The sequence below is a fragment of the Cetorhinus maximus genome, chromosome 6 (genome assembly GCF_964194155.1).
Source record: "Cetorhinus maximus chromosome 6, sCetMax3.hap1.1, whole genome shotgun sequence".
Classification (NCBI taxonomy): domain Eukaryota; kingdom Metazoa; phylum Chordata; class Chondrichthyes; order Lamniformes; family Cetorhinidae; genus Cetorhinus; species Cetorhinus maximus.
The window spans coordinates 134,277,855-134,293,945 of NC_135884.1; the positions used below are offsets into that span (position 1 = coordinate 134,277,855).

The 16,091-nt window shown below is 40.2% G+C and overlaps 1 protein-coding gene and 1 pseudogene across 1 annotated transcript; both read left to right on the forward strand.

Moving 5' to 3' along the window:
* The first annotated feature begins 477 nt into the window (after positions 1–477).
* On the forward strand, positions 478–11,763 carry chmp1a (charged multivesicular body protein 1A). Its single transcript, XM_078544553.1, has 5 exons — positions 478–612; positions 1,079–1,225; positions 2,998–3,126; positions 3,355–3,548; positions 9,116–11,763. The coding sequence occupies exons 2-5, from the start codon at positions 1,217–1,219 to the stop codon at positions 9,135–9,137; spliced, it is 354 nt and encodes a 117-aa protein (XP_078400679.1). The 5' UTR covers positions 478–612; positions 1,079–1,216; the 3' UTR covers positions 9,138–11,763.
* Positions 11,764–14,724: 2,961 nt separating this feature from the next.
* The window catches only part of LOC144681392 (beta,beta-carotene 15,15'-dioxygenase-like), a 43,271-nt pseudogene continuing 41,904 nt past the window's right edge, over positions 14,725–16,091 (forward strand).

Here is a 16,091-nt window from a genome sequence, read left to right on the forward strand (position 1 = left end):
TTTTTTGTGCAGTATATCAGTGTGTGCCTGTGTGCATGTGCGTGTGTGTATTTTATATATTGATTAATTCATCCTGATCCTCCACCTCTCCTCCATGGTTCACCAAGTGCGAGCATGTGAGGCTACTTCTGGATCAGTATGGAAAATATACCACATGGCCTCAGGTGCAGAAATTCAAGGGATTAATTCTTGGTCTTAGCAACTTAGCTGATTTTAGGCAGAAAAGCTATTGGCCTCATGAGCCTAGGCAATGGAAAGCAAAAGGACAAGGCTTCTTGTTTTACTCATTATCCAGTAATTCCTTCTCTCTCTGCCACTGGAATGTTTGTATATGTGCATAGGTTGTGGCCCAACTCATGCCATCTGTCTGCTGCCACTCATTGTTCAGGGTCTTACATGAAGAATGACCACTGGAATAACGTACCGGGAACCACGCCAAGAAACTGGGCCATAGAAGACTGTTCACTGGAAGAATTACTTTTGTCCTAGGTTTTTGCTCTGTATTGCAGGAAGTTACTTTTTAATCTTTTACAGTTTACATCAAAGCAGCTTGAGAGATTGGCCAAGAAGGCAGAAAAGGACTCCAAAGCTGAACAAGCTAAAGTGAAGAAGGTTAGTGCTCGCTTTACATATTTTTAGTTGAAGTTTTCCCAGCTACAACCACCTTAATTACATTCCATATTCCTATAATTCTGACCATGGAGAAAGCTCATTGGACTGGATAGCATTTTTATTGGCTTTGTCATTTGTTGGTTAGATCCCATTCTGTAACCATTGGGAATAGGGCTGAATTGTCAAAAATACTGACACTTTTAAGTTTCACAAATATATAATTGTGTTACTGTTACATGCATATTATTTAATCATATTACAGGAAAGACCATGAAAGTTCACTCATTTAACCTTACAGCTTTGTTTTTTCTGTTGTTTAAATTTAACATCTATCATTTTTATTTTATTTTACATGTATTTTGTTAGTGTATGTGTAGTTTCAGTTGTAAGCTTCCAGTTTTAAGCAGCAAAACAAGAAGGTGAAATATTAAAATGTTAACCAGCTTGCTTCTTTTTCTTCCCCAAGGCTCTTCAACAAAAAAATATTGAAGGAGCAAAGATCTATGCAGAAAATGCAATCAGAAAGAAAAATGAAGGGCTGAACTGGTTACGGACAGCTTCCCGAATAGATGCGGTAGCATCGAAGGTGCAGACAGCAGTCACGATGAAAGGGGTATGAAATAGCTGTTGGTAACTTGATTTTCTCAAAGAATTCACTAACATGCTTCATATACTGACTTTGATATTAATTGTTGCCTATGTGCTGCAGATACACAAATAGTGCTGATGGGACCTGGAGTGCAAAAGACAGTTGCCTCTTCTGCCCGATGTGCCTCTATGACACTGATCTTGAATTCAAGGGGATTGTTCTCTGGTTCCCTGACAAGATGAAATTAGCCTCTTATTTTACTGATGCTTATTTCAGAATGCAAAGTGTTATGACTGCAGCCGATGTTATTCACTGAACAAGCCCAAATCACAAAGGGAAAAATGTCTTACTGATAGTAACTTGATTTTTGTTTTGTATTTTGAAAATGAGGGGGAAACTGCTGATCCCAGAAGCATAGAATCCCAGTGACACTTCAAGGATTTGAAAATTAAAAGATTTATTAACAAGAGGATAAAAAAACTTAAACACAGAAGAGTAAAACTACACAGTTGAAACAGCCTTACAAAACATTCCTCCCCAAAAAACCCACTTGGTCAGAACAACAAGTAAACTACTTGGAAACTGCTCCCTTATAGATTTTTAACCATAAAAATCCAGTAATATTACCCAAGGCTAAAACTGCTGCTACTTTAATAAAGTATGCTGCATGACTTCTCCCTCTCATCCACTCTGCTGTGGAAATCGAAGGAAGTTCAGGAAGTACTGCTTTCTGAAAACAAAGATTTCTCTGGCCTGAAACTGGGTAGGCTGCTTCAACTTCACGACTTTTCTCAGCACAGAGCTGGTCTCAGGATATCGCCCCCACACAGCCACCTCAACTCAACTAAACATCTCCCTTAAATATTTTTCCCTTTCGCCCTAGACTCCATTGTTCTAAGCACCTCATTGAACTCAACCTTTCCAAAATATAAAAATCTTTTATGTTTCCTATTGCCTCCACTTTTGGGTCAAATAAAATTTAATATTATTTAAAATTTCCTTGTTTATTTATGAAACCTTTGTAAGTTGTATACGTCCCTTAAACTTACTTTGAAATTTAGCAGCTGAAAAGTTAAGTCCTTACCTACCACCCAATGCAAATTTTAAAACCCAACATATTTGTAATTCCAACTTCGCCACAGCCTCTCATTACAAATGCATGCATCGACCACCTTTATCTTTCATCCCTCAGTTCCCACAGATAAGCTATCTCTATGAACTTTCTCTCAGTTTAGTTAATCATGGGCACACAACGCAGCCTTCTTTACAGAATATCACCATATTCCCAAAATATTAAAATAATAACATCCATCTTCACAAAAGAGATACTAGGATGGCTCCATAGCTAGGATAGTATGAGGAGGGAGCAGTGACATGATAATACATGGTTAGAATTTAGGTGAAGCAAAGGCACTTGGATCAGCAAGAGATGGAGAAGAAGCACAAGGGTCCACAAGGAGGCAATTATATATGTGGATAAATTGAGGGGTGGAGTGGGATGTAAAATTTGTTGAAGATGCAATTATTGTCACTAAGTTATCTCGGTTTGTGTAGCACAGATTCTAGTTTGCTCTGCAGCAACATGGTATAGTGGGTTTATATTTACTTGTGGAAACATTTAAGCCAAAATGATGTGTGCTTAAGCTGAGTAGGTTGAATGTGTTTTGGGACATGTACAATGTTACAGATTTGATTCATTATTGAGACCTAGGTAACAGAGCCCATATTTATATTGATAATATCTGAGATTGATCAACTTTGAAACATACTTGGAGTATTTTTTCCTGAATCTCTAGGTTACAAAGAATATGGCACGTGTTACACAAGGATTGGACAAGGCACTGAAATCCATGGACCTACAAAAGATTTCTGCTGTAATGGACAAATTTGAACAACAGGTTCAGAACCTTGATGTCCACACTTCAGTAAGTATTTCCTTTTTACATAGCTGAAGACTGCAGTGAAATTTGTATGCATCTTTTTGGATCCTCCATTACTCTTTATTTTCTCCATAAACGTTTTAGTACATTGTATATATGCTGTTAGAATGATACTTATTGTTTCCCTTGTTCTTCTTCCATGCCTCTATTGTTAAGTGTAAATTCTTAATTTATTACTACTGCTCTTACAAAGTGGCATATTTGTACTTATAGGTGATGGAGGACTCCATGAGCTCTGCAATGACGCTGACCACACCTCAAGAACAGGTTGATAGTCTCATTATGCAGATTGCAGAGGAGAATGGTCTGGAGGTCATGGACCAACTGAACCAACTTCCAGATGGTGCAGCATCCCTTGGTGAATCCTCTGTTCGTGAACAGGACAAGGAGGACCAGCTTTCAAAAAGGTGGGAGTTGTGGAGCACTTGCATTTTTAAACAATTTATGTAGCATTCAAGATAGATTGTAGACTTTAACAAGTCTTCCTGATGTGGCCCTGGGAAAAATAATGCAACAAAACCCAGGTGGGCTAAGTTGAATGAGCTTGCGTGGGCATCTCTTACGGCACTGAAATATAATATATAATTGACAGTCAAACTGTTAAATCTATTAACTTTGCTATGCCTTGCATAGTTCTGTGTAATCCGTTTCCTGTGATTGGAATACTGTTTAAAAGGACTTTTCAATGGAATGTGACTGGATTGATTGGTACGGCTGAAGTTCTATCTTGTAGCCACAGGGCAGCCTGGCTATTCCTGGTCTTTCACACTCCTCTGTCAATTGAGGGACACAATGCAGGAGTTCCTCAGGGTAGTGTCCTAGGCCTAACCATCTTTTGTTGCTTCATCAGTGATCTTCCCTCCATAATAAGGTCAGAAGTGAGGATGTCCATTGATGATTGCACAATGTTCACCATTTGCGAAGACTCAGTTTCTGAAACAGTCCGTGTTCTCATGCAGCAAGACCTGGACAATATTCAGGCTTGGGCTGACAAGTGGAAAGTAACATTCATGCCACACCAGTGCCAGACAATGACCATCTCCAACAAGAGAGAATCTAACCATCTCCGCTTGACATTCCATAGCATTACCATTGCTGAATCCCCCACTATCAACACCCTGGGAGTTATCATTGACTAGAAAACAGGACCAGCCATATAAATACTGTGGCTACAAGAGCAAGTCAGAGACTGAGAGTTCTGCAGAGAGTAACTCACCTCCTGTATCCATAAAGCTTGTCCATCTACAAGGCACAAGTCAGGAGTGTGATGGAATACTTCCCACCTGCCTGGATGAGTGCAACTCCAATAACACTCAAGAAATTTGACACCATCCAGGACATAGCAGTCCACTTGTTTGGTACCCCATCCACCAGCTTAAACATTCGCTGCCTGTCCCATTGACGAACAGTGGCAACAGTGTGTACCATCTATAAGATGCACTACAGGAACTCACCAAGGTTCCTTCGAAAGCACCTTGCCAATCCGCAACCACTACCATCTAGCAGGACAAGGGCAGCAGATCCAAGGGAACACCACCACCTGCAAGTTCCCCTCCAAGATGCACAGCATCCTGACTTGGAACTTTATCGCCATTCCTTCACTGTCGCTGGATCTAAATCCTGCAACTCCCTTCCTAACAGCACTGTGGATCTATCCATACCACATGGACTGCAGCGGTTCAAGGAGGCGGCACACCACCATCTTCTCAAGGCCAATTAGGAATGGGCAATACAAGTTCGCCTAGTCAACGACGCCAACATCTTGTGAACCAACACATTTGTAAAAATCATCTTGTTAAAATGTGTATTTTTTTTGTAGTTTCCCCACACCCTTGCCTATAAAATTATCAGAACCTTCCCCTCCTCTTCCTACCTCTATTGCAGGCACCTCTGTTGTACCTCATCCCTACCCCCAGTTCCCTGGTCTGCAGTCTGTTCTGAGACCTTTTCCTCCTCTGCTCTCTGTATTATCAGTCTGATATTCTTGCCATACTCATGTCGTCCTACTCCACGGACCCTAGACCCCCTTTTTTTTTTGTCTGCCCTGAATTTCCCCTGATTCCACGGCCATGTCTAGGTCTGAAAATGTAATTCTCTTTATAAAGTGCAATAGAATTTGAATAACAATTAGATTTGCTCATAAATTCATTTAGCTTCTTATAAATATGTTCTTTTTTATTCATTTATGGGAAGTGGTCATCGCTGACTAGGCCAGCGTTTATTGTCCATCCCTAATTGCCCTTGAGAAGATGGTGGTGAGCTGCCTTCTTGAATTGCTGCAGTCCATGCAGTGTAGGTACACCCACAGTACTGTTAGGGCGGGAGTTCCAGGATTTTGACCTAGTGACAGTGAAGGAACAGCAATATATTTCCAAGTCAGGGTAGTGAGTGGCTTGAGGGGAACTTCCAGGTGGTGGTGTTCCCATTGTATCTGCTGCCTTTGTCCTTCTAGATGATAGCGGTCATGGGTTTGGAAGGTGCTGTCTAAGGAGCCTTGGTGAGTTTCTGCAGTGCATCTTGTAGATGCTACACACTGCTGCTACTGTGCGTTGGTGGTGGAGGGAGTGAATGTTTGTGGAAGGGGTGCCAATCAAGCTGGCTGTTTTTGTCTGGATAGTAGCAAACTTCTTGAGTGTTACGGGAGCTGCACTCATCCAAGTGAGTGGAGAGAGAGTATTCCATCATACTCCTGACTTGTGCCTTATAGATGGTGGACAGGCTTTGGGGAGTCAGGAGGTGAGTTATTCGCTGCAGGATTCCCAGCCTCTGACCTGCTCTTCTAGCCACAGTATTTGTATGGCTGGTCCAGTTCAGTTTCTGGTCAACGGTAACCCCAGGATATTGATAGTGAGGGACTCGGCGATGGTAATGCCCTTGAATGTCAAGGAGCGTTGGTTAGATTCTATTGTTGGAGAAGGTCGTTGTGTTGCACTTGTGTAGCGTGAACGTTACTTGCCACTTGTCAGCCCAAGCCTGGATATCGTCCAGGTCTTGCTGCATTTGGACATGGACTACTTCAGTATCTGAGGAGTCACAAATGGTGCTGAACATTGTGCAATCATCAGCGAACATCCCCACTTCTGGCCTAATGATGGGTGGAAGGTCATTGATGAAGCAGCTGAAAATAGTTGGGCCTAGGACATTACCCTGAGGAACTCCTGCAGTGATGTCCTGGAATTGAGATGATTGACCTCCAACAACCACAATCATCTTCCTTTGTGCTAGGTATGACTCCAACCAGCAGAGAGTTTTCCCCTGATTCCTATTGACTCCGATTTTGCTAGGGCTGCTTGATATACACTCAGTCAAATGCTACCTTGATGCCAAGGACAGTCACTCTCGCCTCACCTCTAGAGTTAGTTTTTTGTCCATGTTTAAGCCAAGGCTGTAATGAGGTCAGGAGCTGGATGGCCCTGGCGGAACCCAAACTGAACATCAGTGAGCAGATTATAACTGACCTCATGGCAGAATATCATTTCTTGCCAACCTTTTCAGAACTTACTTTTGCATTGAAGGGTTGTTCAGTTCAATACTCTGCCACCTAATTAGAATGTCAGCTCTCCGTTGTGGGTTCCTTGATGAGAGTGGTATGACTGTTGCTCTACCACAATTAATTTTGATCAGATGAAAATAAAATACTGCAGATGCTGGAAATATGAAATTAAAACAGAAAATGCTGGAAAAACTGCTGAGCTTTTCCAGCATTTTCCATTTTAATTTAAGTTTGATGAGAGTTGTTGAGGTTTGACAAAAGCCCAGAATGAGACAGAGTTTACAAAACCTCTATATAAACACACTGTTCAACACATCGCACATCATAAATAGTTCAACACTTCTTATTTGTCTCTATGTTCAAAAAAAATGTTGACATTGAAATTTTTAAAGACCGAATTGTAACAATTACTTCATCCGGTGTTTCTTTGATGATCTTATTTGATGTTTCAGCACTTGAATGCAGTACAAATGCTGAAATAAAAGGAGATCATTTGCTCAGAAGTTTATCTGATTCATGCTGGTTTACATTTACTCTATGAAGAGCACTGTACAAGCCTATAAAACTATTCCACCTCACAGTAATAAAGGTACAACACCCAAAATTGTCTAGCAGTGAGGTTCAGAATGGCTATGTACAATAGCAATCATTTTTAGCCCATCATTTCATACTTTTTAAATAGTTGACACTTTGCTTCAAATTTTGTATGCACTTTAAATTTGAAAATTATAAATTTGAAAATTCTAATTAACCAGAGGACCTGCCTAAGAGCAATTGCTTCAGACTGACCAAGAAGGCACAGTAATTGGATTTTTGGGCATCATAGGGATTCCATGTTGCGCACAGCTCCACATTAGCAGCAGAATAATACGTTCTGTGTTAAATGCTTGAAAGGAGTTGATAGGGTGGATAGAGGGAAACATTTTCTGCTTGTTGGGGAGTCTGGGACAAGGGAACATAACCTTAAAATCAGAGCCAGGCTAGGCAGGAGAGAAGTTAGGAAATACTTCTTCATGCAAAGTGATAGGATGCAGAACACACTCCTCCAAAAAAAAGCAGAATTCAGCTCAATTAATAATGTTAAATCTGTAGATTTTTGCTTGCTAAGTTATTCAGGGAAACTGAGCCAAGGTAGGCGGATGCAATTAGGATACAGATCAACCATGACCTAATGGCTGGTGGCGCAACAGGCTCAAGCGGCAGCCTGTTTCCATTCCTGTTCCTATGCTATATGACTTTTGTCCTTAAAATGTATCTGACTTAACTATAAGCAACTGCTAAGTTATATAAATTGAACGTTGACCACACTCCAGATGTCACTTTTTAAAGTTGTATGAGAAAGATACCCAGCAGCTTTGCCAACTGAAGTAACCAGGAGAAATCGTTGAGATGAAAAGGACTCAAGTAGTTTAGAATTTAGATAAGTTTCCAAGAACAATAAGTTAATTCCAATTAACCTCTGAATCCATTTAGACGTCTTCCCCTACAAAGGTACTTGAGCAGCGGCCTTAAAGTGACATGCTAGATTAATAGTTAAATCTTACCATCATACTCCAAACCACCTGTGAGCACCTACATGCTTTGGGTTTGGCTCATGACTTGTGTCCTGCGTTGGGACTAATGTAAATAGTGTCATACTTGTCTTTATGGATTCATATTTCACTGGCAGAGACCCTCAAAACATTTGCACTCAAATTAGTATCTTTATTGCAACAGTACTTGAAATACAGGTTTCTAGTTATTCTTTCACAAAGACTTCAACAAAATCATAACTTCTCACTCGGGGGGGAAAAAAGGCTATGTAAAACATGTCCAGGAGTATAAATACAAATTTTGACAAGAATTTGATCTTGTGACTTGTTTATAGTCATGGAATATGCAAGTCTAATTATGAACTGTTCTCTTCTGAGTTGACAAAGCAGGTTTACACCTGGCGGGCTTGATATTATTTAAGGAATAAATGCTATTTCGTTGAAACCTGCCTGTTATTATCTCAGCATCTACCATTGAAAAAAGTAGCTTACTAACTACCAGTCTTGTTCCATGACAAAGTCCTTGTTTAGGTTTCAGTTTCTGTAGCAGCATTATAACTGCTTCTCCCTTGAGTCTAAGTTTATGTGGTGGCATGCCTATTGGAGTTAGACCATGTAGAAACTCTGGAGAGTGTAGACTATAATCATTATCCTTGTCTATAAAACCAACACTGATTCTGACAGCTTTTCTGAAACTTTTTCATTCAAATCTAGTGAATCTTCATTTTTAGCACAAAGAAAAACTTTTGAATGATTTTTATCAAATAATTGTCCCGACCATTTTTCCACATATAACCAATTCTACCCTCTCCCTCCTCCTTCCCATCAATCCCAACCCATGTAATAGGTCATAATCTATTTCTTTGTTTAAACATTTAAAAACTACAATGTGAATAAGTAATTTTAATTTTTCCTGACACTCTTGTGACGTTTCAATGTTCCCCCCAAGGTTGGCTGCTCTGAGGAATTGAAGTTGGAGTTGGCATCTAATCCTGAATGACTGACTGTATAATCCTGCAACATCTTGTACAATGTTCCAGTGGTACTTAAATGTACAATCTGTGTAATGGCCAAAAATATTTACTTTCACTTATTAGTTTGATTGTTTGTTTTCACTTTTAAACCTTTATAAAAGCTAGTCTGAATTAAAGAGAATATGTATATTAAAGGGTGAGCTTTATAGGATATGTAGATATTAAAAACCATAATTGCTATCACTGAATTTAAAATAAAATGATTCTTTTCTGACAGGTAAGTCCTGTATGCTCATTAATATGATGTACAGATGCAAATTGACTTGCAAGCATGCTTCAGACCTGTAGTGAAAGTACTATACTAACCTGCACACTCGTAGTCTTGATTCTGAGAGCCACATGGCTTGGCTATTGTAAGGACTACATTATCACAGGATCAATGGCCATCTGAAGTTTTATTAGACGTTTTTTAAAATGCTGGATTTGTTTTTCAGACTATTGATTTTGGAGAATTTTGCAAATGTCTTGATGGGCGGGGGGAGAAAACATGAAATATCTGAGGATGAAAAATTCTTCTGTGTGTTACTTCTGAAATGAACTTGTCCTGCAGAATGTGTGCACTCTTCCTGTAGACTTATTTCCAGCGAGATGTGCTGATATCTTCTGTGCATGAGTAATAGGCCCAAAAGAGCAGGAGATAGAATCTCTTTACCTTTTCTGCTGTAGAGAATAGGGTGGTGACCTGCTCAAGCTATGCGTGCTTTTGGTTGACCTCTTTTGGTTTAGAACTTCGACAAACAGTTGATTGTCTCCTGTGAGTGGACCTGAAGCCTCTAATATCATTTGTGGGGTACATTTATTGTCACTGCTCTGCTGACCAAACAAGAACACTAACAGATTTAATAACTGCAATTGTGTAAGCAGCTAAGAATTTGAACAAAATCTGGCCTTATTTAAAAAGTGCCTCTTGTGTAATGCCTGTCCTGTTTTCTAAAACTGCTGATATATTAACAATATTAATTTGCAGAAATATTAGTTATGTAACTACTCACTCACTGATTACAATTAACTACTTTCTGTATTGTTTGTCATCTCAAGCAGCTGGCGTATGCCCACATTGGCGAAACAAGATAATATGCAGTATAATTTATTTGCATGAACCTTTCAAATTGTAACTTGAATGTGTGCAGTTCAGAATTGGAGATATTAGATCATTCAGAGTGGGGAAAAAATTAGAGATGAAATCCCCATTGTGTCAATCTGAGTGTTCAATATGACAATAAACATGGAATTACAAGTTTTGTGCTGGTGCTTTTGGAGATTGACTTCAAAAGTTTAAACATTTTGGAAATGTTTATTGACATGTTGAAGGTACCTTAAAATTGTCAATTCTAACACATACAATACTTCACTCCTCCATGTACAATCTTGTCAGGAATGCTGAACAATTTGCTTTATTTATGGTGTAGCTTTGATTTTAAGCCATAGCCTATAATCAATTCAACAGATAACCCAGGCCTAAATTCAACCAGTTGTGTTTTAACTGCAATCTTTATATTATCAACATTATAAAATTGCAACATGGCCAAGTCCATTTCAACGCTATTTTTGCCTGATGCATAAAAACTATTGAGGCTAAATCAAGGACTAAAATTATCACTTTTCCTAGAACTCAATAGTTCATTTACTAATTTATTTTTAAATATGGTCTTTATGCTAACACAGTGAACTCTACATGCTAGCAGTTTGTTGCTGTTTCTCAACATTCTAAATTCTCAACAATTTAGGTTAAACATTTATGGGTAGAATTCCTTTTCCAACATAGGCTGCAGTTTTGAAAATGGTTTAAAAATATGGCTAAAATAACCAGGATACTAGCTCTGCTTAATCACCAAACTTGTTATCATTTGTCTCAGAACAGTAACATTAAAGTTGCTGGTCAAGTCCTAATAGATTATCCTATTGGCTTCATTTAGCATATAAATAATGCCTGTAAATTATTTTGTTACAACCCTGTTCCAGTGGTGCCTGAATACTGGTGTAAACTAGAATGTTAACATATTCACAGACCATGAAGGTTGTTTAAAGCTGCCTCCTGAAAAGCATGTTGAGTTAGATTGCTTAACTATGGAAAATGCTGTAAAAATACTCAAGTCCTGTAATTCCTTAAATAAACGTGAAAGTGCTGAAAATACTCAGCAGTGTAGGCAGCATCAGTGGAGGATCAGAGCTGACAAAGGCCAGTGAACTGAAAGGTTAACTTAATTTCTCTTTACAGATGCTGCCAATAGTATTTCCAGCATTTTCTGTTTTTTCTTTGGATTTTCAGCACCTGCAGTATTTTGCTTTTGTTTGGTTCAATTCATTTTTGTACTTTAAGTATGTCATAGTAATATGAATTAGTTTGCTCTTTTGATTCTTTCAAACACTTAAGTAGGTGCCTGTTTTTTTCATTTATTCTTTGGAAATAAATGTATTCTGTTGGTATATTGTTTAATATGTTTGTTTTGGTTGGGTTCTGATTTTTTTTGATGGGTAATTTGATTATTTATATGCGGATTAATGTGGAAGTTAATTTCAGATTTAATGTGTTTATATTTTGAAATAAAGAACTTAAATCCTATCTGCAGTTTTCTGTTTTTATTAATATGTGGAAAGAATAGAGCCACTAGGTGGTGCATCTGCAGCATTCTTGGATAGCTACAACCAATTTTGAGCATGACAGTCCCACTCCAAGGCCAGAATTTTCCCGTCGGCGAGCTGGGGGCGGGGCCCGCTCGCTGATGCGGGACGACATCGGGTATCCTGCTCCATTTAAATATTCAGGAAGGCGGGCGGACAGCACAATCAGCTACACGCCCACTGACCTGTCAATGGCCAGTTGAGGCCATTGACAGGATAATTAAGCCAATTAAAGGCCCTGCCCATCCAACCTTAAGGCTGGCGGACAGACCAGGAGCCCCAGCAGGCTTCTGAAAAAACATGAAACCTCATCCACTGGCGGGATGAGGTTTCATGTCTGTTTTAAAAAACTTTAATAAACTTTGTGATGTCTATTAACATGTCCCATCTCGTGTGACATTGTCACATGAGGGGGACATGTTAATTTTTTTTATTTTTCTATTTTTTAAGTTATAAAACTTTCACGATCTCCCTGAGACAGCACTTAGTCTCAGGAAGGTGTGAGGGCGGATGCGCGGGAGATGGGCCGGACACGGTTGAGGGCCCTGTCAACCACTGTGGGTGGAAAACCTCGATTAAGGAAGAAGGAGGACATGTCAGAGGAACTGTTTTTGAAAGTGGCATCATCAGAACAGATGTCACCCTCCGCCATTTCCAGCATGATTCCACCACCAAATACATCTTCCCTTCACCCCCCCGGCGGCATTCCGTAGGGATCATTCCCTCTGTGACACCCTGGTCCACTCCTCCATCACCCCCTACACCTCAAACCCCTCCCATGGCACCTTCCCATGCAACCGCAGAAGATGCAATGCCTGCCCCTTTACTTCCCCTCTCCTCACCGTCCAAAGGCCCAAACACTCATTTCAAGTGAAGCAGCATTTCACTTGCACTTCCCTCAACTTAGTCTACTGCATTCGTTGCTCCCAATGTGGTTTCCTCTGCGGAGACCAAACGCAGACTGGGTGACCGCTTTGCAGAACACCTTCATTCTGTCCACAAGCATTAGCCAGACCTCCCTGTCGCTTGCCATTTCAACACTCCACCCTATTCTCATGCCCACATGTCCGTCCTTGGCTTGCTGTATTGTTCCAGTGAAGCTCAACGCAAACTGGAGGAACAGCACGTCATCTTCCAACTAGGCACTTTACAGCCTTCCAGACTGAATATTGAATTCAACAATTTTAGATCATAAACTCTCTCCTCCATCCCCACCCCCTTTCCGATTTTCCCCCTCCTTTTTGTTTTTTCCAATAATTTATATAGATTTTTCTTTTCCCACCTATTTCCATTATTTTTAAATGTATTTCCATCCATTGTTTTATCTCTACCTTTTAGCCTTTTTCGATTCCTTCACCCCACCCCACCCCCACTATGGCTATCTGTACCTTGCTCGTCCTGCTTTCTACCCTTAATTAGCACATTCCTTTAGATAATATCACCACCTTCAACACCTCTTTGTCCTTTTCTCTGTGACATCTTTTGGTTATCTCCACCTATCACTGGCCCTCTATCCAGCTCTTCTTGTCCCAATCCCCCCTTAAACCAGCTTATATTTCACCCCTTTTCTATTTTTCCTTAGTTCTGTTGAAGAGTCATGCGGACTCCAAATGTTAACTGTGTTCCTCTCCGCAGATGCTGCCAGACCTGCTGAGTTTTTCCAGGTATTTTTGTTTTTGATTTCCAGCATCAGCAGTTTTTTACTTTTATCTCCACTGTTCAGGATTTCAGCTGGAGAATCCGTGTGGAATATCTGCTGAAGGGTCATGAGGACTGGAAACGTCGACTCTTTTCTTCTCCGCCGATGCTGCCAGACCTGCTGAGTTTTTCCAGGTAATTCTGTTTTTGTTTTGGATTTCCAGCATCCGCAGTAGTTTTTTGTTTTTATCTCTGGAATATCTGTGGCGGTCAGAGCCGAGGCTTTTAAGTAACAAGTATCAGAGAAACTGGGAAGTACGCTGCATTTCTTATTTTAGCTGTTCCGTTGCTTTTTGTAAGCAGTAGAATCATCATTTTTTTTTCTCGCATTCAATCGTTAAGATTAGTTTGGAAGTAATCTTCCTCTAAGCAGGGATTTCGACAACTTTACACAAATTATTTCTTCACTGTTTAAAGCAAGAAAGAATACGACATCAACGCATTTGAAAATTTGACAGGACCGCGTTAAGTGTGTTAAGAACTCATAGTCAGAAGAGGCCATTCGGCCCAGCGAGTCCATGCCGGGAAAATTTGCAAGATTGTTGAAAGTGACTATCCGAGGCACTTGCTGTAAACAAAACTTTCATCTCAACTCCACCTTAAATAAGGGCATTCAACTTTGAAACTGGTGGTATGAATGAAGTGTGGCAGAGAAATCTTTATTGCATGGTTTGGACAGGAAATAAACTTGCATTTATTTTTAAATCTACAACTAATACCTTGTTAGTCTCTCCCCCCAGCCCCACTAGAGCTGTACCTTGAGTGTCCTGCCATCCATTCTTAATTAGCACTTTTCTTAGATAATATCACCACCTTCAACACCTCTTTGATCCTTTTGTCTGTGACATCTTTTGATTATCTGCTCCTATTACTGCTTGCTTGTCCCCACAACCACCCCACCCTCAACTTCTCTCTCCCCCCCACCCCCCACCTTAAACCAGCTTATATTTCACCTCTCTCCTAACTATACTTCAGTTCTGTTGAAGGGTCATGAGGACTCGAAACGTCAGCTCTTTTCTTCTCCACCGATGCTGCCAGACCTGCTGAGTTTTTCCAGGTAATTCTGTTTTGTTTTTGGATTTCCAGCATCCGCAGTAGCTTTTAGCTTTTTGTTTTTAATAAACTTGCATTGTCTTTTGGGGCGTGCTTTTACTGTATCGAGCTGTGTTTTGCCTTTCCATCCACATAGGTCAGCAGCGATAAAACCTGCACTTTGGTGGCGTGTTCTCTGACCATTTACAGTGAGATAGTTGGGGTAGCGCAGGTATTGAGTGAAGACAGTGTCCCGCACCCTGGGCTTGCGATCAGCATGCAATCGCTCTTCGCAGAAAAGAAAAAGGGAAACCCAGAGCCAATCAGAGCAGAAGTTCAAGGTGAGAAGTATTGATCATTACAGTATAACCAAGAATGGTCGGTAACCCTCTTTAATATAAACAGATATGTACTGCAAAATTTCGGCGTTTTAAAAATTCAGGCAATGGAAATTACCAGCCGCAGCAGCAACTCACTGGTTAATGCACTTTAAACCACTGCAAATCCCGGAGTAACCGAGTTTGATCAAATCCTGAAATATCGTCTGTGCGCCTGATGAGAAAAATAACTGCAACCTTCCTAATCTGTTGTACCTCCGGCGTGTGCTGCTTTCAGTGAGAGCTCAATGCACAACCAGGGCCAAAACTGCTAGACGGGTACCCGTGTGTTTTCAAACAAAAACAAAAATAGCTGGGGAAAACTCAGCAGGTCTGACAGCATCTGATGAAGAGTCACACGGATTCCGAACGTTAACTGTGTTCCTCTCCGCAGATGCTGTCAAGACCTGCTGAGTTTTTTCCAGCTATTTTTGTTTTTGTTTCAGATTTCCAGCATCCGCAGTGTATTTTGCTTTTTAGCCCGTGTGTCTTCCTCGGGGCATTTAATTGCAGCGGTAGAACCAAGGCGAGTGTGAATGAGGACTCAAGACATGACCTGACACCAAGGCCAACTGGAGTGAGACTCCGGCCCCGAAAGGAGGATTTTCTTTCTTTCAGAGTCGGTCTGATTTATGCTGCACGAACCGAAACTGTTATCACAAACACTGAATTTGAAGAAGTTGGCTTCATTTCTTGCTCCGCCTCGAATTTGGCCTGTTTATTTCCGAGCTTGTTTTTTTAAAATATGGGCAGAACCAGTGCCTTAGATTCTGTAATATTTATACTTTGTAAAACTAAATATCTGCTGATCTAGCGATGTTATGTAACCATGTTTTTTTTAAACATTATCGTGCAATAATGCATTAATAAGTGGCGTGAGCTGGTTTATCATTCTGATCTTATGACAATGCGCCTTTTCGAACATCAGGAAGCTTTTTGAGACATTTAAATTGAAGTTGCCACTTTGGAAAGGTGCTTAGTTTCAACTGTTGCACTGCTACATTAATATCTACAGGTACTACCTGCACAAATAGATCCTGCACGTCTTTTGCTTCTTAAAGTGCTCAAGGTATTATTGACATTGCATTGAATTTGATCTGTACCACCAGCTGTAAATAAACCAATAATAACTGTAAAATAAGATGCTTTTAACTAATGCTTA